The 27,308-nt window shown below is 41.4% G+C and overlaps 1 protein-coding gene across 1 annotated transcript; it reads left to right on the top strand.

Moving 5' to 3' along the window:
* The first annotated feature begins 632 nt into the window (after positions 1–632).
* mtpn (myotrophin) lies at positions 633–19,366 on the top strand. Its single transcript, XM_023952415.1, has 4 exons — positions 633–1,005; positions 2,192–2,305; positions 5,517–5,600; positions 18,223–19,366. Exons 1-4 carry the CDS (start codon positions 931–933, stop codon positions 18,307–18,309), a joined length of 360 nt encoding a protein of 119 aa, XP_023808183.1. The 5' UTR covers positions 633–930; the 3' UTR covers positions 18,310–19,366.
* Positions 19,367–27,308: the final 7,942 nt, after the last annotated feature.

Below are 27,308 nucleotides of genomic sequence, written 5' to 3'. Positions count from 1 at the left end.
TGTGCCACAAAAGAAATGTGAGAAACAAATACTATCTGAAAAGCAGATTTAAATGACTCCAGTTAGCTGAAAGACAGACACAAGAAGACACACACTAATTAACAACACATAACAAAATTAAAAGTTTCTACAAAATGTATTAAGAAATTTGACTTATTTCTTTTTTTTATTGTCTTGTGGTTTTGCAGCTGTGATTAAATAAGTTGAAATGGAAAATTCACTGAACATGTACTGGATAAAATATTTACCTTTAATATTACTTCCCATACTATGTTTACACTTTAGATTGGGGTTTTTTTTCTGAATAAGGGGTGAATGTGTTATGAAATCAATATATCCTGAAGTGAAAAACGACATGTTGAATACCAAAATAATAATACATTTTTAAAATGTCACTAAGAAATGTTAATTTAAAAGTAACTCTGGTTATGTTTTTAACAACGTACTGTGTTACTGAAAACAAAAAGTCGTTTTACTAAAAATTCAGAATGTAAGTAGCCTAATTAAATAAGATTTGTTAGTTTAAAGCCACTTAAGACGTTTGTGTTTCTCCTGAGAGAGTTTCTTGTTGAACAACAGTCCCTGAAGGCATCAAAATATCCCTTTAAGTGTTAACTTCCGGGTTACGCTACAGAAATATTTCCGGTGTGCAGAAAGGCGTATCCCCAAACCCTTTGGTTACTTTGTCTTTTGGAACTTCTTGTGGATGTTTTTTTAAGTTGTCACTACTAAGCAACTTGCTTAATTCCGACACAAATCTTTTTCTTGTTTTTTTGAAAAGGATAAAGTATTTAGTGTAAAGATTTCAGCAGGTTCGCAAAGACGAAAAAATAAGAGTTTACTCCAGCTAAAAATTAACGCAGCAGCATTTGACTTATTTTCCACTGGTGTTACTGTTAGCAGAAAGAGAAAGGTACTTTACACAGGAAGATGGCAGATAATAAGGAGCTGGCGTGGGCATTGAAAACTGGAGACCTAGAAGAGGTCAAAGCAAAAGTGAAAACGGTACGATTGTTATTTTTTCTGTTGTTTATTTATTATTATTGATTTATTTTATGTTGCTAGGAACGTTCTGACAGGTGGCTTTAAGGCTAACTCGCACGAGCTAGCTTGCCAAAACTAGCTATACGTTGTGTAAATTGTTGAATTTTATAACTTCTAGTGTGTTTTAAGGATATAGATATGTTTAATTAAACCTTATGGGGACCTTTGGAATCTTAGGAAAGAGGTCTGGGAGCTAAGACTTAGCTCTAGCTAGTTAGCCACAAGCTGGGCTTTGACGTCGCGGAAGAGTTCGAAGTTTCAATCTAAATCGCCATAGGTGGAAAAAACGTTATTCTATAAAATAAAAAAAAAGAGCATTTGACCCTCAGAATATGCTTTTCCTTCCAGTAAATACAATTGATCAGTACTACTTCACGTCTAATGCAACCTGTTGGTAAGCTAACCAACGCTAGCAGTACCAGTTACACAGTGGTATGTTTGTGTGTTTCAGAGACATTTTTGTAATATTGCGGTTCTCTTTAAGTGTAGATAAATAACGTCATGATTTTTGAACCAATTAGTTTTATATAGTGGCCACTCGCATCAAATGTGTCAGGTTTTAAATTTGTAAATGCAAATAAAGTTTGCATTTATCTTTTCTCAAAATGCATATAAATTATATGAGTGAACCATGCTGCTGGAAAAACAAATATAAAGCCATAGCCTTTTAAATATTTTATTTTGTACACATGTATGACGTTTTTAAAATATTATTTGTATGTGTGTTATAACTAGTAGCACACACACACATGTAGAGATTCTTGTTTGTCTGAGGTTAACCAAAGTCAGCAAGTCACTAACATGTTTTTGCTATTCTTGCACAAGTTATTTAACTACCTTATCTGTGCCTCTGCAAGTGTTTTTTTTAATGAACATTGTGCACTACTCATAAATGTGTGAAGCTACAGCATTCATTTTTCCTTTTCTCAATCATACTTATAGGAGGGTTATTAATCGTGTTGTGTTTGGGGTTAACATGGTAATAAATATGATTTGCATGGGCTGAGTGCGCCTCTCATGTCAGTTATACACAAAAGTAAATGAGTAAGCCCCAAACCACAGCATGAAAAGTTGCACTGGACCCTTGCAACACAGCTTTTTTGTTTTATTTTGTTTTTAACATGTTTTTCTTGATTATTCTTTCCAGAATAAAGAGGCAAACGGCATACTAGAAAATGGAAGGAACCCCCTTCATGTTGCTTCAGACTACGGGCATGTAGATGTTGTGGAATACCTCATTTCTGTTGGAGCAGACATTAATGTAAGCCACACAACAGCTTCTCCACTCCACACTCCATTTGCATTCATTTGCTTAATATCTTTGGTGTCTTTGATCACAAAGGGGAAAAAAACGGATCCTTTAATTTTAATAAGTGTTAAAATGTGTTTGTATTTTTTGCCTAATTTGGTTTCTTTACTCACTGCCTCACAAAGCCAGTCTGTGTTTCAAGTCTTTTGAAAGTACTAGGCCCCATAGTGAACAACTTTTATCATCTTTTGATATTTTTTTATACTGAATGCGAGGTGAGTGACCACTTCAGAAAAGCTGCAGGTGATTTAGCAGCCATCTTTAATCCAGAGCCTTATAACTAACCCTTTGAAATCAAATTGAAATCAATTTTTTTGAACACCCCTCATTCTCATTCTTTTGCACAGTGCTGTCATTCTTCTCTGCTTTTTGAACTGCTCTAACAATTGAATTTCCCCAATGTGGGATCAATAAAGAATATATCTCTACAAATGGCAGTTAATCTGCGTGTTGTGTGAAAGGTTGGTTGTTAGTATTTTTCAAAGAAAAAACCTAATCTGAATGCCAAAAAAGCATTAAAAGGTAAACCTAACTATTATAAAATGCATGTTATCTGACCAAGGATCTGCACATTTTTCACTCTTTCACATTTGTTTCTTAGATTTTTTCATCACTAGGATTAAAACATGTTTGATGTGCGCCAGAGTCTTAAGATAAAATAAGATATTCCTTTATTAGTCCCACGATGGGGAAATTTCCTTGTTGCAGCGGCAGTACAGGTACAAGAGCAATATATAAAAGAAAACTATAAAGTCAATATACACACAAACCGGTACATTTCCAAAAAATTGCACAGGATGACCATATAGTCAGTTATTGCACAGGGTAAAAGAAGTATGACAGAGCCGATGATGTCTTGTTTCAGAATAAAATAAAACCTTATTGATCCTCAGAAAAGGGATCCAACAGTCCAGAGCTCAGTTTCTACTCATTTTAGTTTGACTGGTGTCAAAGCTCACCTGAACTCTGATGTGGGTCTAACAGAAAAACTGTGGTTCATCTTGATAAACAAGATTTTTGGTTGACCAATAAGTTAACTTTTCACTCCAGTTTCAAAGCAGATTTGAGCCAAAGGGCAGAAAATAACAAAGACGAGCATTTTAACAAAGCTTTTATTTTTACAGATTTGGTTCAAATTAGCAGCAAATGTTATTAAATTTAATACCCTGGTCTAGTTTGGATTCATTTTGCAGGCGGCCCTCTCAGAAATGAACCAAAAATGAAGTAAACTGCCTGTAGCCATTTTCTTTTGTGCAAGTTATAAACTGGCCAATCAGATGCCTCAATAAAAATATGTGGTCTCACATTCAGCCTTTAAACCATTAGGTTGACAGATTCCCCCTAGCCGCCTTTTAGGTGGTAGCGGTTTGGCCTTCCAAACAAGCTAACTCATGTTTGTTGAGTGGTTGCCATAGAAATGTTGACTGAGACCGAGTTGGACCAATCGCTGCTTACTGACAGTTTTTGGTTCCAATGTGGCAACATCTGTATTGCAAAAAAGATATATAATATAAGAAAATATAAGAATATGAGAACTGGACCCACTTGGTCCAGTTCTCATATTCTTATATTTTAATGTAAAGCACTTTGTGTCATGCTTTTATATGAAAAGTGCTTAATAAATAAAGTTCGATTTGATTTGATTTTCTGTCAATGGGAAAAAACGTAAGAAGAAAACCGCCCGTCCTGCTAACCTTTAAATTGTAAAATAGTACGCAAACACTCAGTACTCACTCGTGTACTCGTTTCATTCGTTTCAATTCGTTTGATTGTTCATTTTGTTCCTTGTGATGCACGTCACCCACTCATTTTACTCCCTTTTCTTAGCTTTGCTACTTTGGTTCACCCTCAACTGAACCAGCACACATTAGTTTGTGAGGCCCAAAATAGTTCAGGTCTGCTTTCACACTTACCAAAAAAAAAAGCAGACTTTTCAAACCAGCCCCGGTGTGAGTAAAACGGTGCAACCTTCCCGTATGAGTGACCAACAAGATTCATTTGCAGGAATCTGAGGAAACCGGAAGCGCAGCAATGTTTCGTAGGTGAAGGTTGTATGGTGGGAGGAGATAAAAGGACGTTTGAATGGAGCCATTAAATGGTTTCCTTCTTTGAACTTCCTGGAAAGTGTGAGTTTTGAGCAAGCCCACCTCCAAATAAGCAGCAGTTGCTACACTAGTTTTGTAGGCGGTTCACTTAAGTCGCTTGGTGTCCTACGTTGATGTCAAGCTCCAAGTTTAGGAGGTTGGTGCGTTGCTTGTTTTCTAACAATCTGCTCTCCCAGCTTGTTGGCAAAACAGCAGCAGGTGGAGCAGGGAAACCTGAAAAACCAGCTGGACAGCTGCCCCTGGGGGGCTGGAGCTTTTCTTGAGTGAAATTGTCTTTCCTGCTTTTACACTTCCACTTTTTGTACCCCTGACAATTTTCTCTGCATCCAGGTCTCATAAGCTGTCAGATAAAACCCTTTTGTAAGAACCCTTTTGTAAGAAAACTTAGTATTAGGGCCACCGTATGAGAAAATAAATTAGAAAAAGCCAACGTTTTACAAGAATAAAGTCAAATTTTCACACTTTTTTTCCTATAATTTTAAAAATGTATTGTGGCTTAAAGTTATTTTCAACAGCTTCTCTTTTGGTTTGGTTTATAAGGTGGCTCTAATACTTCATGTGTTCTGGTTTGGACCAGTATAAGTAAAAGTGACCTTCCTAAGCCATAATCAGTGCTCACTAATGTGTTTTGTAAAACTCTTAACCCCGTCACGCTGTATGCCACTAATTCACAATCTACCCTTTGATCCAGGACTGATGTCAAAATGTAACGTCACCTTGAAGGAAAAAATAAACATTTTGTTTTTTGTTTTTTGTTAATTGGAAATAAATTTAAGGGAAAATGCATTTAACTTCAAATGAAAACTAAATGCTTCTTTAATATGTTGGCTTGTATTTTTAGCTTCTAATCGTTACACAGGAAGTCATAGCAAAATAAAAGGTCTTTTGTGCTTTAGTGGTTTCCACCTTTATGCGTTTTTATATTTTCTCATCAACTTACGTAAAAAATATATGGAATTTATTAAATTTAAGAAAATGTGTATTTGAGGTAGAATGACATTTGTAATATTTTGTAGTATTTTAACTCTCTCAATATGTCTTTTTTTGCATCTGCACAGGCCAAAGACAAATATGGGTTTACTCCACTGATTTCTGCCTGCTTTGAGGGTCACCTCCAATGTGTCAAGCTCCTGCTAGAAAAGGTTGGTACCCTAATTTGAGTAGGCGTTGATGCGTGCAACACAAACGATTGCCGGTGTCGGTCTATCCTGGTGCGTGTGGCGTTGACAGATGCTCCGCGAGTGCTGATGAGGGAACTCATTAGACAAAAGGCTCCATGACGTGGTCCTGTGGAGGCTTTGCTGGAATGTTCACAGAGCATGACACGGCACAACAGCTGTGTTGTTGTCTCTTTTCAGCCTAAACATAGCATAGACAGAAACGTAGCTCTTTGTTTCATCGCTCTAGCTCAGTCATTCTTAGGGAATCACCTCATTTGGTCAAATTCTGCCACACTGGGATCTGGTTTATACATGATTATTGGATAAAGGCAGCATTTTTCAACTTCTACAACTTCAGTTTGTGGTCGTGACATTACATTCACTGTGTTCCCCCCCATATTTGCGGGGGTTAGGGACCAGAGCCACCCGCAAATATGCAGAATCCGCTAATGCGGGGGGGAGGAGACCCACCTCCAGTAGGCCAAGAATGTCCGTCACCGATCCTCACTCATCAAAAAAATGTTCTAAAACATTTCTGATGCTTTGTGAAACATTTAATAAAGAACACTGGAATATTGCTCAATATAATGAGTTTAGCTTTTTCATTCAGCGCAACTGACTGTACAGTAGCATATTTTATAACACACATTAGGAGTCTCACTCTGTGCCTTAAAACTAGGAGCCATTGTTCCCTCCATCATTTAAGTTTGAGAGGGCATCTTCTTCCAGAAAAAAAAAAGATTCTCCGCAATTACCTTCTTCAGCGTGTCAGGATATTTTCAGACCGGTTCTGAGTCGACTGATGCCATTTATCCGTGCAGGGTCACAAACTTTGATTGGTGGCGGTTCAGGAACCGGTGGGCTGTTGCTGTTGCTCACTAAAATATTCTTTAGCAGCCGGTGGGGGAGCCGACGGGCCGGCGTGCTCTTTATCTCGCTCCCCTCCTCAGAAATTCCTTTGAACACAAAAGTTTCAAACAAACGTCTCAAGTTGCCTGAGCTTTTGTGATGAACCTGAGGAGTCACGTGACTGAAAAAAGAAATCAACCAATACGTGAAACCACAAATATTGAAACGCAAATAAGCGGGTGATACTATATATGTATGCAGGCTGACTTTTGATCTAGTACAAATAAGCTTGAAAGATCAATAAAGTTAGCAATGCATTAATGGGGAACCAAAATGATTATTGGTGGCAGTCCTACAAAATTGTCTTTGTGCCGATAGGCAACAGTTTACGTTGGTAAACCTAAGGCTCTGGTGTTAAAGTGTCTTGTTTTTGGTTAGACAGTACATGCACACAAATATTCGGAAAGAAAATTGCCTTACAATGAAAGGTCATCGTTGATGAAAATCTGTCAATAAATGGCATCTTCAGCACTTGTTGAAATGTTGAAAACATATTTGCAAATATAAAAACAGGAACTTTCCTGGCACTGCAAAACATGTCAAACACCATATTGGGCACGTGATTGGGCCTTTGAAGGACTGCCATCCCATATTTTTGTGGTAGCAGTTTGATAAATGCAACTTTAACAGCTGAATGCTGTTAGTTTTTGCGTTTTTCTTTTATCACATGACTAAAATCACCTATATGAGTGCAAGAATCGATGGATGTTCTGCTTATTTAAAAGAAGTGAGACTGTTACATCCCACCCAGAGGGAGGGAGAAAATAGGCAACATAAAGAAATAATATTAAGCCGGTAAGGGTTGAATGGCTGTCAGTTCAGCCGTTTATTTTAAATGACAGCTGCAAAAGTAAAGAAGGTAACAAACTTAAATGCTCAGGCACTAATGCAATAAATAACCAAAACAAAATTTAACTAGATGGACATCACTAAAGTACAAAACATAGTCCAAAAACACAGATCACAATTAGAGGGGAAAACCGGGCAGTTTCCAACAGGCTTCTAACGCCAAGTCCAACAACAGGGGGTCAGCTGATCAAACAGATTCCTCCCAGGAATTCAGCTGCCCACTGGAACATAGGCTGCTCCAGGCTTTTATGCTTCCCGCCCAGCCTGGTGATTGGAGGAGGGAAAAGCTGCAATCATCAATCAGGAAGTGAACTGATGTGGTGGAGGCTTCTGCAAAAGACACACATACACACAACACACATACACACACCAAAAAGGCCTGGGGCCGTAACACCCCTCCCCTTAAGTTGCAAGCCCTTAACCCTAAGGGTTTGCAACCAGAACCACCAAACAACATTAAGTGTGTGTATGTAACATTACCGAACGAAGGAAAAACCGGAATCACCCAGACCTGGACAGTGCGTCTGCTAGAAGGTTCTCTGTACCTTTTTTGTGATGGATTTGAAGGTTGTAGTCCTGCACCAACAAAGCCCAACGCATGAGACGTTGGTTGTGATTATACATACGAGATAGGAAAACAAGTGGGTTATGGTCAGTGCGAACAACAACTGGCAGAGAACTAGATCCAACATACACATCAAAATGTTGAAGTGAGAGCAACAATGCCAAAGTTTCCTGTTCTATGGTGGAATAGTTTTGCTGTTGTTTGTTAAACTTTTTGGAAAAGTAACAGACCGGATGTTCAACGCCATCTGCATTCTTCTGCAGAAGGACTGCGCCAACACCCTTTTGGCTGGCATCGACTTCCAGCACAAAAGGCCGAGAGGGGTCTGGTGCAGCTAGAACAGGTGCATGACATAATAAAGACTTCACACTGTCAAAAGCATGCTGGCATTCGGGGCTCCAAAAAAACCTCACCTTGGGACTCACCAAAGTGGTAAGGGGACAGGCGACAGATGAAAAATTCCTGCAAAAGTTCCTGTAGTATCCTACCATACCAAGGAACCTACGCAAGTCACGACGGGTGGTAGGAGTGGGGAAGCTCAAAATTGCTTCAACCTTGGCTTCCAAGGGTCGAACTTTTCCCTGTCCTACTTGTCTCCCCAGATAAGTAATTGTAGCCTGTCCAAATTCGCATTTGGCTAGGTTTAATGTGAGTGACGCGTTTTCCAAACGGGAGAATACCGTGTGCAGCATCTCAACATGCTCCTCCCAGGTTGAGGAGTAGATGACTACGTCATCCAGATAGGCACTGCAATTCTGAAGGCCAGCAAGGACGATATTCATTAAACGCTGAAAAGTGGCTGGCGCATTACACAAACCAAATGGCATAACTGTATATTGTAGAAACGTGTCAGGAGTAACGAAGGCTGAAATTTCTGAGGCACGCTCTGTCAAAGGGACCTGCCAATATCCTTTTAGAAGATCAAGCTTGGTTACAAAGTTCGCATTGCCAATGTTGTCAATACAGTCATCCATCCTAGGAAGAGGATAGGAATCGAGAACTGTGACTGAATTGACTTTTCTGAAATCTGTAATGAACCGAGGGGTTCCATCAGGTTTCTTTTCAACCAGACATGGGGAGCTCCAGGGACTGACACTGGGCTTTGCAAGGCCATTTGTAACTAAATAGTCAGTTTCCTGTTTCATGAGAGTTCTCTTTTCAGGATTAACACGGTACGGATGTTGCTTTATTGGTTTATTTGTTTTCACGACAATATCGTGTTTAAGAACAGTAGTGGAACTTGGTACATCACTGAAGAGGCATGTGTATTGTGAAACACATGCTAAAACGTCACGTTTTTGAGCCTCCTCCAAATGGTTAAGTTTAGCAGGAAGAACTTTGAGCATCTCAGAGTTAGGCAGTCTAGCACAGGAGCGAGGAGAATTAGGAATGCGCAGACCGTCATCCTCCTCAGGCTCTTCAGGCTTTTCTGGCTGTACAGAGACTGCTGCAGAAATCTGTGGAGTTGGGGTCACAATGGGCTCTGAAACTTCACGCGAGTGATATGGCTTCAACATATTTATATGGCAAACGCGAGCTTTACGCCGTTTGTCAGAACTGCCCAGGAGGTAGTTGTTGTTTTTCAACACTTGTTGTACTTCAAGTGGACCAGTGAACTTGGCAGACAAAGACGAACCTAAAATCGGGAGTAAAGCAAGCACCTTGTCACCTGGTTGAAACTCGCGCTTCACAGCGACACGGTCATGTCTTTGTTTCATTTTAAGTTGGGAGCTGACCAAACACTCTTTAGCGAGTTTGTTGGCACAGCGTAACTGATCATTAAACTTGCGGACGTAGACACGCACACTTTTTCTTTTGTCCTCTACTGGCGACAAGAGTTTTTCTTTTAACGCTTGAAGTGGACCTCTGGGAGTGTGGCCAAAAACTAATTCAGCAGGGCTGAATCCAAGTGACTCTTGAACAGACTCACGTGCAGCAAACAAAACAAAAGGGACGCCCTTATCCCAATTTTTCTTTAACTCTAAACAATATTTCCAAAGCATAGGTTTCAGAGATTGATGCCAACGCTCTAGTGCGCCCTGAGACTCCGGATGGTACGCACTAGATGTAATATGATTTATGCCGAGGGTTTGGACAACCTGTTTAAACAAACCGGATTTGAAGTTCGTTCCTTGATCCGTTTGAATTGTTTTAGGTAACCCAAAATTAGAAAAGAATTTTGTAAGTGCTTTAATGACAGAACGAGCGGTTATTTTTCGCAGTGGTACAGCCTCAGGAAAACGTGTGGCTGCACACATTATGGTGAGCAGAAACTGGTTACCGTTTTGGGTGCGAGGCAATGGGCCAACACAGTCCACAATGACGCGATCAAATGGATTTTCAATTATGGGAATTGGTTGTAACTGCGCAGGCGGGATTTTCTGGTTTGGCTTTCCAGCCATCTGACAGACATGGCAACTTTGACAAAAGCGCACGACATCCTGTTTAACACCTGGCCAGAAAAAATGTTTTAACAGAAGTCGATAAGTTTTTGTCACCCCAAGATGACCTGACCACTGGCTTTCGTGTGCCAAGGATAGTACTTGCGCGCGATAAGTTAAAGGCACAACGATTTGGTTTACAGTTTGCCAGGGTACAGTTTCAGCAGCAGAGGGAGACCATTTCCTCATAAGAACGTCATTATCCAGAAAATAACCTGACTTTTCTTTGGCAAGTCGCTCATCACTCACCACAATGGAGAAACATGTGCGTAGAGTTGGATCAGCTCTCTGCTCAGCGCACAGGCGGGTGCGTGTAATGGGGAGCGCGGGCTTTGAACGCTCCGAATCAGATGAATTGTCCACAGGAGCTTCCACCTGTACTGGAGGAAGACAATCAGAATTAACCTTGTTCTGAGAGTGTTCGTCTCCTGAAAAGGTTGACATAAGGATGCTATCAGAGAGGGCAATATCTGCATTTTTATGGGACTGTGCTCGCGTCACAGCACAAGCTGGGTACAACTTGCACTCTGTTTTGTCTAGTGCATTATGATCATGAAAATCTGGAAGGGGTTTTTGTAAGACTTCCAGATGCGGCACGACTTTACCGCCGGCTACATCGTTTCCCAGTAAAATAGCGACCCCTTTCATGGGTAATGCAGGACACACGGCCATAGGGAAAATGCCAGATATTAAATCGGACCTCAAATGGACTCTGTGTACGGGCCGAGGAGTGTACGTCATGCCAATTCCACAAAGTATGACATTATAGTCACAGGAAGAACACGCTGCAAAGTCAAATGTGTTTGCTAAAATTACAGTTTGTGATCCACCTGTATCCCTCAAAATACGCACAGAACGTTCATCGGTGGGCTCACCACTCAGGGAGACAAAACCTTCGAATACGAATGGTTCAAAACAGGAGTCGGGAGTTTCCGCGCATTTAAATGACACCGGATTTATTGCACCGACACCTTTTGGTCTAGAAGGACTTGGTGGGCCACGTTCAGTTTTATATTTCAGAAGAACACAGTCAGCGATCACATGTCCAAGTTTGTGGCAGTAGTAACACTCACGCGTTTCTCTGTTCAAATGTGTTTTGTTTCGAGCTGGCTGTGTTACAGCTGTAGCTCTCGGGTGGTTCGCTAATGTTGGGAAGGTTGTTTTGTGTGTCAGTACATACTCATCAGCCAGCACTGCCGCTGATGTTATAGAAGTTACCTTCTGTTCATTTAAGTAAACCACAATACGATCAGGTAGACTTCTTTTAAACTCCTCTAACAGAATAAGGTCACGGAGAGAAGCGAAATCATCCACTTTGGATGCCGTGCACCAGCGATCGAAAAGAATGCATTTTTCCCGAGCAAACTCCACATGAGTTTGTGACAAAGACTTTTTCTGCTGTCGGAACTTCTGGCGGTAAGCTTCAGGCACTAGCTCGTAGGCCTGTAAAACAGCTGTTTTAACCTTATCATAGTCTAGACTGTCTTCAAGAGGGAGCGACGCTACGACCTCCTGAGCTTTTCCACACATTTTACAGTGGAGCAATAATGGCCAAACATCACAGGGCCAATTTAACGTGCCAGCAATGCGCTCAAAGGACGCAAAATACGACTCCACTTCACTCTCCCGAAAAGCGGGCACAAGTGGAATAAATTTACTTGCGTCAAGCAGCGTGGTGGAAGATCCGAGGGGAGGGTTTGCGCTGTCAACTGAGGATACCGGAAGCTGAGCCTTCGCCTCCAGCTCCAGCTGACGGATCCTGACAGCTGTCTCAGCCTCAATTTCCAAACGCTTAATCTCCAGCTGTATCTGGCGGGTTTGTGCCCTTTCCTGCGCCTCAAGTTGCAGAGGGGCGAGCCGGACTTTCAGTCGCGCACCATCCCGCGACCCACCGCTGCCTGGAGAGAGCGGATCGTAGCGTGGGAGGCTGAAGGGGGGTTTTCCCCGTTCGAGCCTCTCATCGCTCTCTAGCACGGGAGATGTCTCCGCGTGCACGCGGTCACCCATGTGCGGGGCACCGCTGTCACGCTCGCGGCCACCTATCCCCGAGGCGCCGTCCGCGGACAACACAGGCACCTCAGTGACAGTCAGGCGGATCACGCCCATTCTCCTCAGATCACCCACCAAGAGATCCTTAAGAGCCTGCTTGTTTATAGGTTTCGAAAATGAAACGCCAAAATGACTCGCAATTTGCTCCAAATCGCACTTGCGGCACGTATCTAACAAAGTCAAGGATGGGTGAGCAATGAAATGATCAAGACTAAAGCCAGTCGCCATGGTTTTTCCCCCTTTACAGGTATGTGTACGTGGCACAAACAGAACCGCACCAAGGACACGTCAGCACCCGTCGCAGCCGCCAAATATACAAACTGCAAAACAAACAGCCACGTATACCCTATAAAATAATCCCGGACGAGCCCCCACTTATGTTACATCCCACCCAGAGGGAGGGAGAAAATAGGCAACATAAAGAAATAATATTAAGCCGGTAAGGGTTGAATGGCTGTCAGTGCAGCCGTTTATTTTAAATGACAGCTGCAAAAGTAAAGAAGGTAACAAACTTAAATGCTCAGGCACTAATGCAATAAATAACCAAAACAAAATTTAACTAGATGGACATCACTAAAGTACAAAACATAGTCCAAAAACACAGATCACAATTAGAGGGGAAAACCGGGCAGTTTCCAACAGGCTTCTAACGCCAAGTCCAACAACAGGGGGTCAGCTGATCAAACAGATTCCTCCCAGGAATTCAGCGGCCCACTGGAACATAGGCTGCTCCAGGCTTTTATGCTTCCCGCCCAGCCTGGTGATTGGAGGAGGGAAAAGCTGCAATCATCAATGATGTGAACTGATATGGTGGAGGCTTCTGCAAAAGACACACATACACACAACACACATACACACACCAAAAAGGCCTGGGGCCGTAACAGAGACAAAACTGTAAAAAAATATATATTCTCTTGCCTCTGAGACATTTCTCCTTTTTAGAAAAAGCTAAAAATATCTATAAATTCGTTGGTTTCAAATTATTGATCAGAAAAAAACGTTGGGTGGTAAAAATTCAAAACTACCAAAGCAGATTGTGCAGCAAAGCAGTTGCATGACAGTTGGTGTCTCAATGGGAAAAGTTGCTCAAAGATGAAGTAGCTTAAGTTTCAGTTCCAGGCTACAAACAGCATCATCCTGGGTTTAAGTGAACCCATGGATTTGTTTCCATGTCTTTCTTCACATTCCTTTCTTTTGAAAGGTCAGAAGTCAGCATAGGGACCGCATTTCAATATGTCTGCCCCTGCCAGCTCTGAAAACTTGCCCCCTCCTCTCAACATGAGATGAATGGGCCGTCCCAGACCCCACTGCCTGCTGCCGCAGCTTTGCCTCGATAGCCGCGCCTGCAGCGCTGTGCTGTAGCGGATAAAGGAGTCCTCTGACAACGCTGAATTGAGGCTGTGTTGGCAAACAAATATTGCTTGTGCATCGTGGGAGTTGACCTCCACCGAATTCCTCCTTTGTCGTTGCTGGTAATGAATTATAAAAGGCTATTTAAACCCAAAAGGTGATCCGACAAACACAAACCCCAGCCTGCAGCAGCTGCCTGCTCAGTCCCTTCTATAGTGGAAGTCTGTGATATTAGTGTGCAAAGACTCATCACACACATGATTCTACACATCCGTTTCAGCTATGAGGATCTATCCACTCAACTAGGAAGAGAGACATTGTTATGACATCAAAGTTCCTGTTATCTCTTAAAGTCAGTGGCTAATGGGCCTGCAGCCTGTTAAGCTTCATTCAGTGGTTGATTTCAAGCATAACTTTTAAATAAAAAGTATAGAGAGTGCGTTCCTCCCACACAAATGTGGCAGAGAATGCTTAATTCTGCTGTTCTAACGATCTTCTACACAATTTCAATACATCTGCAACAGTTGGCTGATCAAATGAAGTTGAATGTCTTGCCTGAAATGATCCATTATGCATAAAACAAGGTCATAGTCTAATAAAAAATCATTTTTAGCTTAAAGTCCCAATCATTTATTCATTCTTTCCTTTGGGACTGAGGTCCAGTGAAAGCCCCTTAACATGGCTGTAAGAAGCACATTGGTCTAGTTTTTACTGGATGTCGTAAAACCTCAACAGTCTGATGTAAGCGCCTCGTTTCAAATCACTTCTTTTTTCTTTCTTTTTTTTTAACTTGTCCTGTCCAACAGCTGGGCAAACCGATGAGAGCTGAAGGCCTCTTGTGTTGGACACATTTTACTTTAACTGGGGTCCTGAATTTTTTGACAAACCAGAAGTATGTCTGAATAAACCCCTTTTGTAATCGAGGCCAAACTTTATTAATTTTTAATCGTATTTGAAGATTTTTTGTGTTGGACCGGACGGAAAAGGCTTTCAAATTACTTCTAACTAAAACTGCTCTGCCGACATTTCAAAACCTTTCAATTCCATTCGCTGCTGCTGCAATGATAATTTGATACACATTTGGCAAGACCCTATTGAGCCAATGATACTTGAGGTTCCACTATAACCCGAGTTGATGACGCACCCCAGTTATAGAGTGCAGAAACCCCCCTAGGAGTCTATTATTATTCATCAGACTAAGTCCCACTTGACCAAGAGCTTGTCTGCTGGCTGGTGTTTGGACAGTAAGGTGTTCACAAGGGTCATTATTCAAGTTGAAGGAAGCTCATTAGTGTGAGTGCAGTTAGGAGAGTGTGACTGAGATGGTCGGCCCTCGTCATGTTGCTTCCTGACGAGCAGTAACACAAGTATGCGCTACACTTTAGAGTGGTTAGTTAAAGAAGATGCTCGATTTTGAATTGCTTCATATAACTGAATACAACAGTTTGTTTGTTCCCCCACAAGTGTTGTATTGACAGTAAAAAGTCCAGTTTATTGTCCTTTCCTGGCTCTGAGTCTGTTACAAGGCATCATTTTGAACCGCTAATGACTTCCCCAGAGCTGGAGAAGGAGAGGGGGAAAAAATGGGGAAATTGACTTTCTTCCTCTTTCCTGTCCACCCCTTAATAATTCTGACGAGAATATCATGATTTACTACTAGATCTGTGATACAGAACTACAGCCAGACACAACAGCATGTGCTGTGATTCAGTTTTTTTTGTAAGTCAGATGTAGATACAGTTCTCACCACAAAAACACAATTATTATTGTTAGACAACATTAATTCAGCTGTTCTCTGTCCTGTTGAAAAGATATATTAATTATTTTTGTAGGTAAAACAAAATTGTATTTAATATTGGGACCTATATGCCAAAGTAAAAGCCTAAAAAATATGAACTTTTTACAAGGCCTGATTTTGAATCCACTGTGTTCTGACGATGAAAATTTGGGCGATTTTCTTTTTTTTTTTTTTTCCGTTAAATAAATGTACATGGTTTTTATGTGACAAATTCAAACACAATGCTTTGTGGTCTACATTTGCCAATCTTGTGAGCATCAGTGCACACTGGTCAGAGATTTCTGGAAACTGTAATGGGCCGATTGGGGGGGGGGTGTTAGAGTTCGGGGATAAGGGTACAAAAGGAAAGAGGAGGAAAAAAAGGTGTTAAAGAAGTTGGTGAGTGATTAAAGAATTATGGGGGGAGGGGGGCAACAAGTTGCTGGAGGTTTATCATTAAGGGGGGGATGTGTCCACAGACACACTCATATATTTCAAGCATACCTCTTAGCTTAAAAAAACCACACACATTCACTACAGCTCACACACACGTACTTACGGCAGCCACCCAGACCAGGGCCAGAAGGACCACCACAGGGGTCCCCAGTGCCAGGGAGCAGGGGGGCACCAGGACACATACACACTAATGCACTTTTTGCAGACCGACTTTAACCTTTCAACATTTTTTCTCTTGTTTAAACTCTCAAAGTTCAGACCTTCGTAGAAAGATGAATGCATCGTCTACTGTAAAACAAGAGGCAGGGATTGATTTGAAATGGTCTACTACCAATCAGGATGCAAAACGGTGACAAAAAAACACGCAAAACACTCATTAAAACAATCAATGAAACTGCGATGCAGCGCAAGGTGAACAGTGTTATAGCTAGGGACTACTGCATTACATGCTTGTTATAAATATGATCATTTTAAAACTTGATTTGAGCCCAAACGGAATAAATTACATCCTACTCCAAAGCAGTTTACACATTGGCTCTTAAGAATTTTAAGCAAATGATTGGTGTTTAATGCAAAAAGGCTTTACTGTTGAAATAATTTGTTTTATATCGGCAGACCATGCATTTCCTCTCGCATGGAAATACACCTTTCCACCAATGTCAGTAAATGTTAAAGCCTTGCCACGCCAGCCTACAGCCTGCAACAACTCCCAGGAATCCTAATCTTATTAAACTATGCCAAGACAGACCAGCTATGCATTCTGTATCAAGATAGCTTTCTTGTTTTCTTTTGAAATATGTCCTATGTATCCTTTATTTATAAATGTAAAAATTGGAGGAAAAAACTTTGTGACGACGATCTTGGTTCACGATGGCTATCGTACTGAAAGTGTTGCAAGTCAGTGCTGTGACTTGTTGACAGGTGCATACTTCTGAGGAATGTGAAGCATGGTATGAATTGACAAAAAGCCCTCCTTCTTTCATCTCCTTCCCAATTAGAGATGTAGATCTGACAAGTTATTCATCCCTGGTAAATCTGTCTGACTCGGAGCATGCTCCGTTGCTTCTGTAGCATTTACTCTGCGTCCATACGGCCAGGCAGGATCACACTGCGGGGTCCTGAAACTAGCAGGGCATTGTTGTCAATGCCCTGCTTCTCTACGCAACAGTGCGTCCTCTCTGCTGTGGTTCTGTAAGCCCAATGTTAAGAGGCTGAAGTTGGCAGCTAAAACAAAAGCACATCTCTACCAATGCGTGCCCTTCTCCTGCCCTATTAAATCGGAGGCTTCATGGGCGCATTCAGCTCACTGCCTGTCTTATTCTGCCTTTTCATTTGTTTATTTAATAGGGATGTCCTCAGCTAGATAGGTTCTTCATCAGAGATAGAAAACAATTGTGTCCAAATATTATTTTTATTTTGAATGTATAAAAATGTGACAAATGAGGGTTTTTTAATGTTTGGGTTTAGGATAGGGTTGGATGTCATACTGGTCAGTTCTGTTATGATTTAATAATATTAGTTGGTATTAATGTCACCTTGCTGCCATTGTAGCTCTGAGTAATTGTTTGAAATGAAGTATTCTAAGAGTCAATTATCATGAAAGCACATTATAATCCAAAATGTTAGAATACATTTATATTTTTTTACATTTTGCTGTGTAACCTGGAATGGCTTTACCTATTTTGGCAAATTCGACCAATTTGTCAAACTCTCCTTGATATTTTGAACCATCTGAGCTGCTCAGTAGGAACCTGTGTGTGTGTTTTTATAACAGACATTTGAAAAGGGCAGTGAAGGAAGAGGGGTCTCTGGACGCCAACATGCAGCTCCATGTGACCTTCTGCCATGTGTTTCTGTTGACTGTTTGATCCCTCTAGTTGGGATTTGCTCCTGAATAGCACACAAGTGTGTGGACTTCTAGACGCTCTCTGCAACCCGCAGGACTGTAGCTGGAAAAGTTGGTGGCCGCAGATCGTTTCAGAAACCTCTCAGATTTCACCTTGAACTCGACTGAATTGGGTTCAAATTATTATTTTCAAGCTTATTGTCATTTGTTCTCCTGTGCTTTGAAGCACTTGGAAATGTGTGTCTGCAGAAAGGACACAGGCTAAGGTTTGTGCTCCCCGCCGCAACCTCTGACCAGATGTGAGTGGGAGCTGACGTCCATATCTAAGCATTTTTTAATATTCATGTCCTCTGTCTCCACAGGGAGCTGACCGAAGCATAAAAGGACCTAATGACCAAACAGCCTTTGAAGCTGCCGACAGTGAAGCTATAAAGGCTCTGTTCAAGTGAAACGCCACAGTATGGGGGGCGTAGCTGGACAGGTGGGTGAACAGGCATACAGACGGACAGAAGACGGACTCACCTCTTTTACTCCAATCCACCTCTGTCCTTCCACTGCTTTGGTCTGTTTGTTGGAGGCTCATCTAGTCTGTCTGGTGTATTTCTTTTACATTATTCCCCCCCCCCCAACCTTCTACGGCATCATTTTTACTTTTTCTTCTTTTGGTCTTTCTCTGTAGCCCTTTCATAAAAGAGACACTATGTCTCCCTTTGTTTATTCAATATTTTGAGAGTGCTGTTGACATTAAAATCCACTTGGGGGACATTCATCTTCTAAAACTGTAAAGAAATTGAGCAGTAGTAGACAAAAAGATTTTTTTTCTTTTCTTTTCTTTTTCTAGTCTTATTTCCTTAACAGCTACTATAATGAGCGGCTAAAATGATGAGTTCTGAAGCTGCCTGGTTGAAAACCCTGAATCCGTGGCCTCTTCTTCAGTTCTTCTCACCAAACGTTCAACTCTTGATCTGTTAGAAGGAGAAGACGCTTCTCTGATCCTCTGCTCGGCGTCCCTCTCATATCAAGCCCTTTCTGACTCCTTTTACATTATAAATGCATTTAAGATATTCTTTTGACCAATCACAATGCTGGCTAACTAGACTTGAATGTTGCAGCTTTAAAGTGGCATTAAACCTGTAATGATGCATCCCAAATGCTACTGAATTTTGACTCCAAGGTATCATTTTGTCCTTTTTGCAGTGAATCTTAATTTTTCTTTTTTGCCTCATCTTTGTGTGAATCTGATGGAATCAATCAGAGATGATGGGGGGAGGGGGGCTGGATTGTGGGGGCTGCAAGGATCCTCTTTGCTTTTGGTTTGATTAAACTTCCTGCCTATTGTGCTGCATGTGAAACCGGCCTTTGCTTTAACAATAAGACATGGTCACTGTCTTCTTAGGTTGCTTTTGAATAAATTACTACTATGTAACGGACAAAAAAATGCTCTCACTGACTTCATTGTGACAAAGGTCTGTTAAAAAAATAAATAAATAAAAATATTAATACAAATGTTTTTTTGTTTTTTTTCTAACTTGTCCTGTCCAACAGCTGAGCAAGCAGATCGGAGCTGAAGGCCTCTTGTGTTGGACATATTTTATTGGTTACAATTGGGGTTTATGGATCTTCAGACAGACAGAGTATATTTGTATAAACCCCTTTTGTATTTGAGGCTAAACTTTATGAAAATTATATTTGTATGCATTCCTTGTTGGACCGGACGGAAAAAAAGAAACAAAAGAGGAGAGAAAGAAACAGAGTGGGATGTCAGATATGGGGGGATAAGGGGTTAGAATGGGGGGGTAGTTGATATTACAAAGTTAAAACGTAAAGGTTTCGTAACTTAGTTCACACAGCAACAAAACAACAAAAAACACAACTATTTACGGATTAAAAGTATAATCATGCATCAATGATTAAAGATTTATCTCCCAAGATTACTGCACAGGTACACACAATATTCACATTACCTATATTCATGAAAAGGGGTGGAGAAAAAGAGAAAAAAAACCAATACCCATGCCTGCATTTGTGCAAAGGTGAATAAACAGGTAGGTTGAATGAATTTGTGCCTCTTAAGGCCCGTGCACACCGGGACGAATATTCGCCAGCGTTATTCGCCAGCGTTTTTCGCCACCTTTTTTGTGTTCACACCCAGGCGATTTTCGCTGACGATGAGCCGAGTGAACATGCAATTTCATTCCCTGACGTTAGATGGCGCTTAATGTAAAACAGAAAAACCCCTGTACACAAGGTGGCGCTGCGCAACTTTACGCTTCTCAAAGTCGCTTTTCACTCAGAAGAAGAGAGCAAGTATTTACGCACTTGTCAGAATCATACAAAGAAAACATGAATATTTCAAGCACCAGTTGCTCCAGCTCCAGTTCCAGCGATGAAGAAATTATTGTTCTGTAGAATGATGAAAGACGGCGGAAAAGACGTCGATTTTGGGTACATCCCATACTTACGAGAAGAGAATAACATGGGGAGTTTTATCGACTGGTACAAGAGCTGAAAATGTATCATGAGCGTTTTCGGGGATATTTTAGAATGTCCGTCAGTGAGTGCATCTTCTTCGTCTTATTTCTTCGCGGCAGTGTAGACGCTACTTGGCATATATCTTCTTTGCCGTGACGTATGTGTGCTCAGTAAGACAGTTTTGTGTTTGAGCGCCCCCAAGTTGTGTTTTACTGTAACTTCAGAAGCTCCAGACACATGTGCAAAAGCGCCATTCTCATTGGTCGCATAGTTTTTGACGCGGCGCGTCAAACCAAAAAAAAAATGAACCCGAGGCGTTTTTTTAAAAAGTGACGCTTTGAAGCGTGCCGTTTTTTCGCGTCGGTGTGCACACTCACATTGGTTCCTCTTGTTTAATCACGGGGCGTTAAACGTCGGCGAATATCGCGCGCAAAATTCGTCCCGGTGTGGACGGGCCTTCAGAGTGTATGTTGATCACATTGAATGCTCCAGCAGAGGCAGGAGGCCCTGCCCCCCACACCCCAGAGCTAGGGGCATACAGCACAGAAACCCGGCCGATCCAGGCATCCAAGAGCCTCACCGTCAGACAAAGATACAGGAGCAACTGCCCTCCCGTGCACCAGACCCCCACCACAGAAACGGAGACGGAGGTCAGGACCCATCAGCCCCCCGGCTGAGGAGTAAGAGAGTAAGAGAAGCAGAGCTGGAGCCCCGGCAGGGACCCGCCCCACCCCAAGGCGCAACGGGCCTATACCCAATGCCCCGACCGCTCGAGGCCGGCGCCCAGACGAGAGGCACGCCACCGCCCGGGAGTCCTGAGCACCAACCTAGCCCCAACCCTAGAGGTAGGCCGGCACAGCCCATGGTCAGCCCACACTGCGCACCCATGCAACCTGCCTGCCAGATCCACCGAGGTCAAGAGGGGGGAAGTGGCAGCAACCGACCGCCTGCACGGAAAAAGAGCCACAGGGTGTTGGTGGCGCAGGAGCCCCCACAGCGCCACCAACACCCTGGCAGCAGACGTCTTTTCATCCTACTCAGCGTGGGGGGCAGGGGACGGGGAGCAACGTGGGCATCCCCCTCTCATTCTGTGTGTGTGTGTGTGTGTGTGTGTGTGTGTGTGTGTGTGTGTGTGTGTGTGTGTGTGTGTGTGTGTGTGTGTGGTGTGTGTGTGTGTGTGTGTGTGTGTGTGTGTGTGTGTGTGTGTGTGTGTGTGTGTGTGTGTGTGTGTGTGTGTGTGTGTGTGTGTGTGTGTGTGTGTGTGTGTGTGTGTGTGTGTGTGTGTGTTAAAGAGGTGCAGTAAAATTGGTGGATGCTTCCACCAATGGTCCCTACGTGTCTATAGCAAACAAAGCTTGATTGGGGGGGGGGGTCTACTTAACCTTATTTATTTATTTCCTCAATAGCCCCCCCCCCCCCTTTTATATTTTTATTTTTCCCCCCCTTTGACAGATTTATATTTGTTTCTTGTTTATTTATCTATTTATTTATTTAGTTTAATGTTGTGTGTCCCAAAAACCCCCACCTGAGCACGAGGCACCTGGCCCGCCGCACATTGCGGCAAAGGCACCGCAGAGTACACCAGCCCCCCATCACCACCACCCCAAGACCACACAGCCAGGGAGGAGCAGATCTAGACACTACCCCCAGGGCCGTAGAACAAAGCCCCAGCCCTGGTGCTGGTGAAAAACAAATGTTTTTTTCTTAATCATTTAGATCAAGTCCAACACTCTCTGTAGGGTCTTCCAAAGGTCTCTTTTCAGAAAATCTCATGGAGGTGTTGATGCTGGAGCTAAACCTTCTCTGGATGTCCTGAAGACCTCATGACCGTGTCGTCAGCCTCACAAAAACAGTACATCAAAACTGACCCATTAATTGGATTATCTTTGATGTAATTGACTAGATTAGCTTAATCCCCAATCGGTTGTCTGTGTTTTATTGCGGTGCTGGACAGATGAAGTTCAGAGGTTCACCCCACTGCTGATCTAGATTCACGTTGACAATGTTTGCACCACAGTACAGCATTGGGGCCACCATATAAAAAAAGAAATCTATGAGAGTAATAATACAAATAAAAGAAAAATTATGGAAAAAATTTCAAATGAAAGAAAAAGTCCTGCTTTTTTGAAAATAAAATGTTACATTTATCTTTTAAAATATTTTCACAGTCCATCAAATATTAGCCATTTCATTTATGTTGCAGATAAATCAGGGAATTTTTTGCTCAATAATTTAGCTGAATCAGTTTTACAATTTCTGTAAATGGATAACTGTATTTTTGAAATAGAATGACCCTTTCTCTGTGCGTAGACATTTTTTTCATAACTCCACAACTATATTCTTGTAAATTTCCGGTTTCTTTCTTCTAATTATTAACTTTTTTCGCATAATTTTATTACATTTATTCTCTTATCTTTATTTTCATTTTTGTTTTTTGGTGTGCCTTCTGTCCTATTGCACAGTTCATACCTGATGACTGAATTCTCTAGTTATCTGGTTTTCTTTAATAGAATTTTTGATTTGAAAAAAAAAAACCTTTGTAAGCTTTTATTGTTTTAAATCATTTATTAAACGAGTCCAAACTAAACTATTTTTTTTTTCCTTGTAGAAAAGGAGTAATTTTGGAGACGTGCTAATTAGCCAGAGTTCATGAGTGCATTGGAATAAGAAAATGCTAACTTAATGAAAATAAAAAGTGGTAGAACCAGTACATCATCTGTCTAATGGGAGCAGATTTTACTGTTTGTTCAAAAGGCTTTAAACATAGCACTTGATCTAAATTAATGTTTCATTAGATTTCAAGACGGCAAAGACAATTTTAAAACAGTTCTACAGTTGGTGGTTAATCATTGCAGCTTTCTTTTATTATTGTACGACGCATAGCTAAACTAGTGATGACATGCATGTCCTACACCTCTTGAATCATAAACTGGATTTAGATTTTTTTTTTTTAAAGTTCTAAAATTTAATATCTATAAGACTTTAGACACAGTACTGTAACAGTTTCATTCAATGGAATCACAGCAACGTTTTTAATATTCCTCTTCTTTAATTTTTTGTATTCACATGAATTTATAGGTTTTCCCAGGACAAGGACGCATCAAGCTGGTGAACAAACTCTGCCTTTAGTATTGCAGCCATCTGTGATCTAATCTGCATCTTTGAACTTTGACTCTGAGTGTAAAATAAAAAGGAAAAACCTGAGTCTTTGTCCTGTCATGTTGCTGCCTGAGGACTGTGCATTATTAATCACTTTTGGATTTTGGCTTCCATAGCAGACAGAATCTTAAATATCTGAGGCTAAAAGCACCAGATAAGTTTCCAGTTTAAGGAGAATATTTCCAATCGTATTCCATGCTGGACATAAAGGTTTTGTTGACATCAGTCATAGAGCTTCACTGCATGTGGATGGGGTCCTTATCTGGTTTCAATAATCTACATGTCCTGAGTCACTTTCAATTTGAGAGAAGGTCCAATTTAAAAAAAACAACTACTATATACTGATACTATCTTACGTTTTTTCTAGTTTTTCTTCTTGCTTTTGAACTTTATGTAATTTATGAACAGGTTTTCATTGCTCCTTATAGAAGTCTAACAGTGAATGGTGGGTCATACAGAAAATAACACTAAAAAATACAAGATTTACACCTTGTACCGTGTGTTAAAACATTTTATTTAATTTGTGCATACAATTATGCCTATGCATTTTATGGTTTCAATGCAAACACGTTAATCACGTAAATACATGTAAACCACATTTACATGTATTTACGGTATACGGTCTACTTTAAATTTATTGAATATTCATGTTAAAACAAAACAGCTTGTTTACACTCATGGAGGGTGACGTCACCCATAGAAAATGGCTTACCTCCGACTACCTTGCCTCTGTTTTTGCTATTTGGGTCGCGCCATTGTTGGGGCCAGACATCATCGATAAGGAATTATTGGTCCAGAATTGGCTGATTCACATTGACCAGGCAAATGGTTAAGAGTTACAGTGCCCCGGGGGGTCTTGGTGTGGGGATGACTGGGCACTCTCCCTCCTTGTGTGTGTGAACATTATTTGTATTGTGTACATGTTGACATGTGAACATTTTTCGAGCCAACAGTAGAGCTGTGGCGGTGTCGGATTTTTGATCACCGCGGTGATGAACCACCAGGGGGCGCGGTGTCGCGGTTAACCGCAGCCCCCCTCCCCAAAAACACAAAATCCCCCGGCGGCTGCATCGGAAATAAATATAATTACAACGTATTATTCTTTATTAACAAATAACAGTAACAACTAACTACTACATATCTAACTAATGAACTAACTGTATAGGTGTTGTAGATTGACTGTGACTTTGTGAACGCGGTGTATCTTGTGTAGGACTAGGAGGAAGAAGCGCGCACACGTGACGTGTGTTGGGGGTGCGTGTTGATTCTTCCGCTCTCTAGCTGTGCGCTGCACAAAATAGTTCCCAAACAAAACAGCGGCGTGTTCATGTTTGGTGTTACAGAGTGAAGGAGAACAGTAATATACCCCCCCCCCCACACACACACACACACACACACAAAATCCTCCGGCGGGCGGCAGTGTGCGCACTCAAGAACGCACGCAGCTTGTAATGGAAATGAATAATTAGAACGCAGAAAATTTGTCATATTTCCTCACAAGAGAGAAACTTCTTTTGTAGAATGAGGATCTGTGTGTGTTTCTGAAGCAGCACACTTGTGTGTAAGTAGAGTGCGCACGTGCCGCGTGCTTCTAGAGACAGTGACAGCACGCGCGCGCGCAGGCGGGTGCGACGAGGAGAGAAGGAGAAGAGTGATAAAAGGTTTCCCATAGAAACCCTTGAAGTCTGAACACAGGACTAGCAGAGAAAGTAAATATTCAGCATAGATGACTGTGTTTAATGTGTTTATTGTAGTTCCACGCACCATATGCAAAACTTAAAAAAAAAAAAACGCGGTGATGCGGTTATCGTCACAGCCCTAGCCAACAGGTATGTTTACAACCTTTGAGTGTGTGTGTGGACAGGCCCCGCCCTTATAGACTTGTATTACATCTGAACCTCACTGTAACAAGGATAACCATCCAGAAACTTGTTGCTTTATGCTGCTTCATGGTTTTACACCCCCCCCCCCTTTTGCACATATGAAACTTTGGCCCTGTCGTAATACATGCATGATTTATATAATTCAGAAGTGGTTCTTGCGTTTGTCTTTCGTCGATGTGTACACATGTCCGTCTTTATGTAAATTCGGTTTTTGGCTGGTCAAAATGTGTGCTCTGTTGAGAATTACGCAGTTTATGCGGATTTTAGTAATTTACATGCAGATATTACAAAAATCTTGTGCAATTGTGGGTGATTTTTGCACGCACAAATTTGTGGCATTCCACGCATGTACCACTTATATATCCCGAATACGGCTTTAATATCACGTTAAAATTACGTAACTGAGACATGAATCATTAATCCATTGCATATAAACAGCACGATAGCCACAATTCGCATATAGTGTGGCTTTTACGTTGATTTACGTGTTCGTTGCATGATTATTTGTACTTATTCCGTGGTTTAAACGTGGTTCATTTGGGATGTACCTGGGAACATTTCACGGGAAGACCACAACTTTTCTCACACGTTTCCCACGTATATTCACATATGACCAACTTTCCTTCCTGCGATATGAGCAAAATGTACGTAGTGGCAGTGTGACATGGCCTTCAGGTGTTAAAGGTTAATTGTGTCACTAAATAACTGTTACAAATCAAGTAAAAAATAAAAAATCGATGTTAAAATCTGTTGTGTCAAAGTTGAAGGGCAAACTGAAAACAGTACCCACCTGCCCCACCTCTACAAAAGTAATTGGAGAGCGACATCATGATCTTATAGCCTTTACATTAAACTTTAATGTCTGTCATCAAATGTCCAGAGACGCCCCTGTCCTTCGTTTATACTGTGGTCCACCTTCAGTGTGGTCCACATGTCATCAAACAGCAGAGATTATTCACACATTAACATACTGAATAGCTGATGATGCTAATTAGAGGACACACCTTGGCTTCTCTTCTCCCTACAGACAAAACCTGTTCAATCTTTTCACGGGGAACCATCAGTTTTCTCCAGGTCTGCTTCATTAAAGATGATGAAAGACACAAAATCAAAGGTTGGCTTGTTTCTCCATCTGAACACAGCACTTTTATTTGCTTTAAAGGGTTATATTTATCCTGAAAATACCAGTTTATAAATTTATGCTCATCCCTCTGAGAAAGTGGAAACATGAAGACGCCTATGGACCTCATGGGTTTTAACATCATAACATGAGTAATGAAAGCCCTGCTGACTGAGTCCACGAGCTAGCGCAGAGGAGAAATCAATGGAAGCGTGTAACAGAGTCCAAGGAAGAGTTGCATCAGGTCAGAAACAATGAGCACGTCCAGAGGGAGGCTGCAGACCTGGGAGGTGGAGAGGAGGAGCATCCAACCAAGTGCTTTGAGGAAGCTGCTCTGTTTGGTAATCAGGCTAAAGTTACTGCAGTGTGGACAAACATCAATATGAAACGATTTTGCCACATTTTGACAGCTTTATACAGCAGCAATCCCGATCCTGTCTGATTTCTGCTCATTTAAACATGAATTTACATCAAACATCCAGAGAAAACAATGGGCTTTGAGTTAACGGTAACACGAAAAAGACCTGATTCTCCTCCGTTTGTTTTTGTTAGCCGAGCAAATAACCTCGAGAGGTGCGCGACCGAACTTGATTGATGCTGATAAATGAGAAACAAATAAATGCAGCAAACACGTTTTTTCATTTATTCTCTACACTCTGATGCTACAACATGCAGAGGACGTGAAGGCCATCCTGATTCTTTTGGGGATTATTTCTCACGAAACACATTTTAAAAAAAATTCCAAACTTGATATTTGTACATTTATTTATTCTTGCAAAGTGACAAAAACTACCACCTATTAATCCAAATGACA

Source organism: Oryzias latipes, chromosome 23 (genome assembly GCF_002234675.1).
Source record: "Oryzias latipes chromosome 23, ASM223467v1".
In the NCBI taxonomy this organism is placed as follows: Eukaryota; Metazoa; Chordata; class Actinopteri; order Beloniformes; family Adrianichthyidae; genus Oryzias; species Oryzias latipes.
This window is presented reverse-complemented; position numbering and strand designations above follow the sequence as displayed.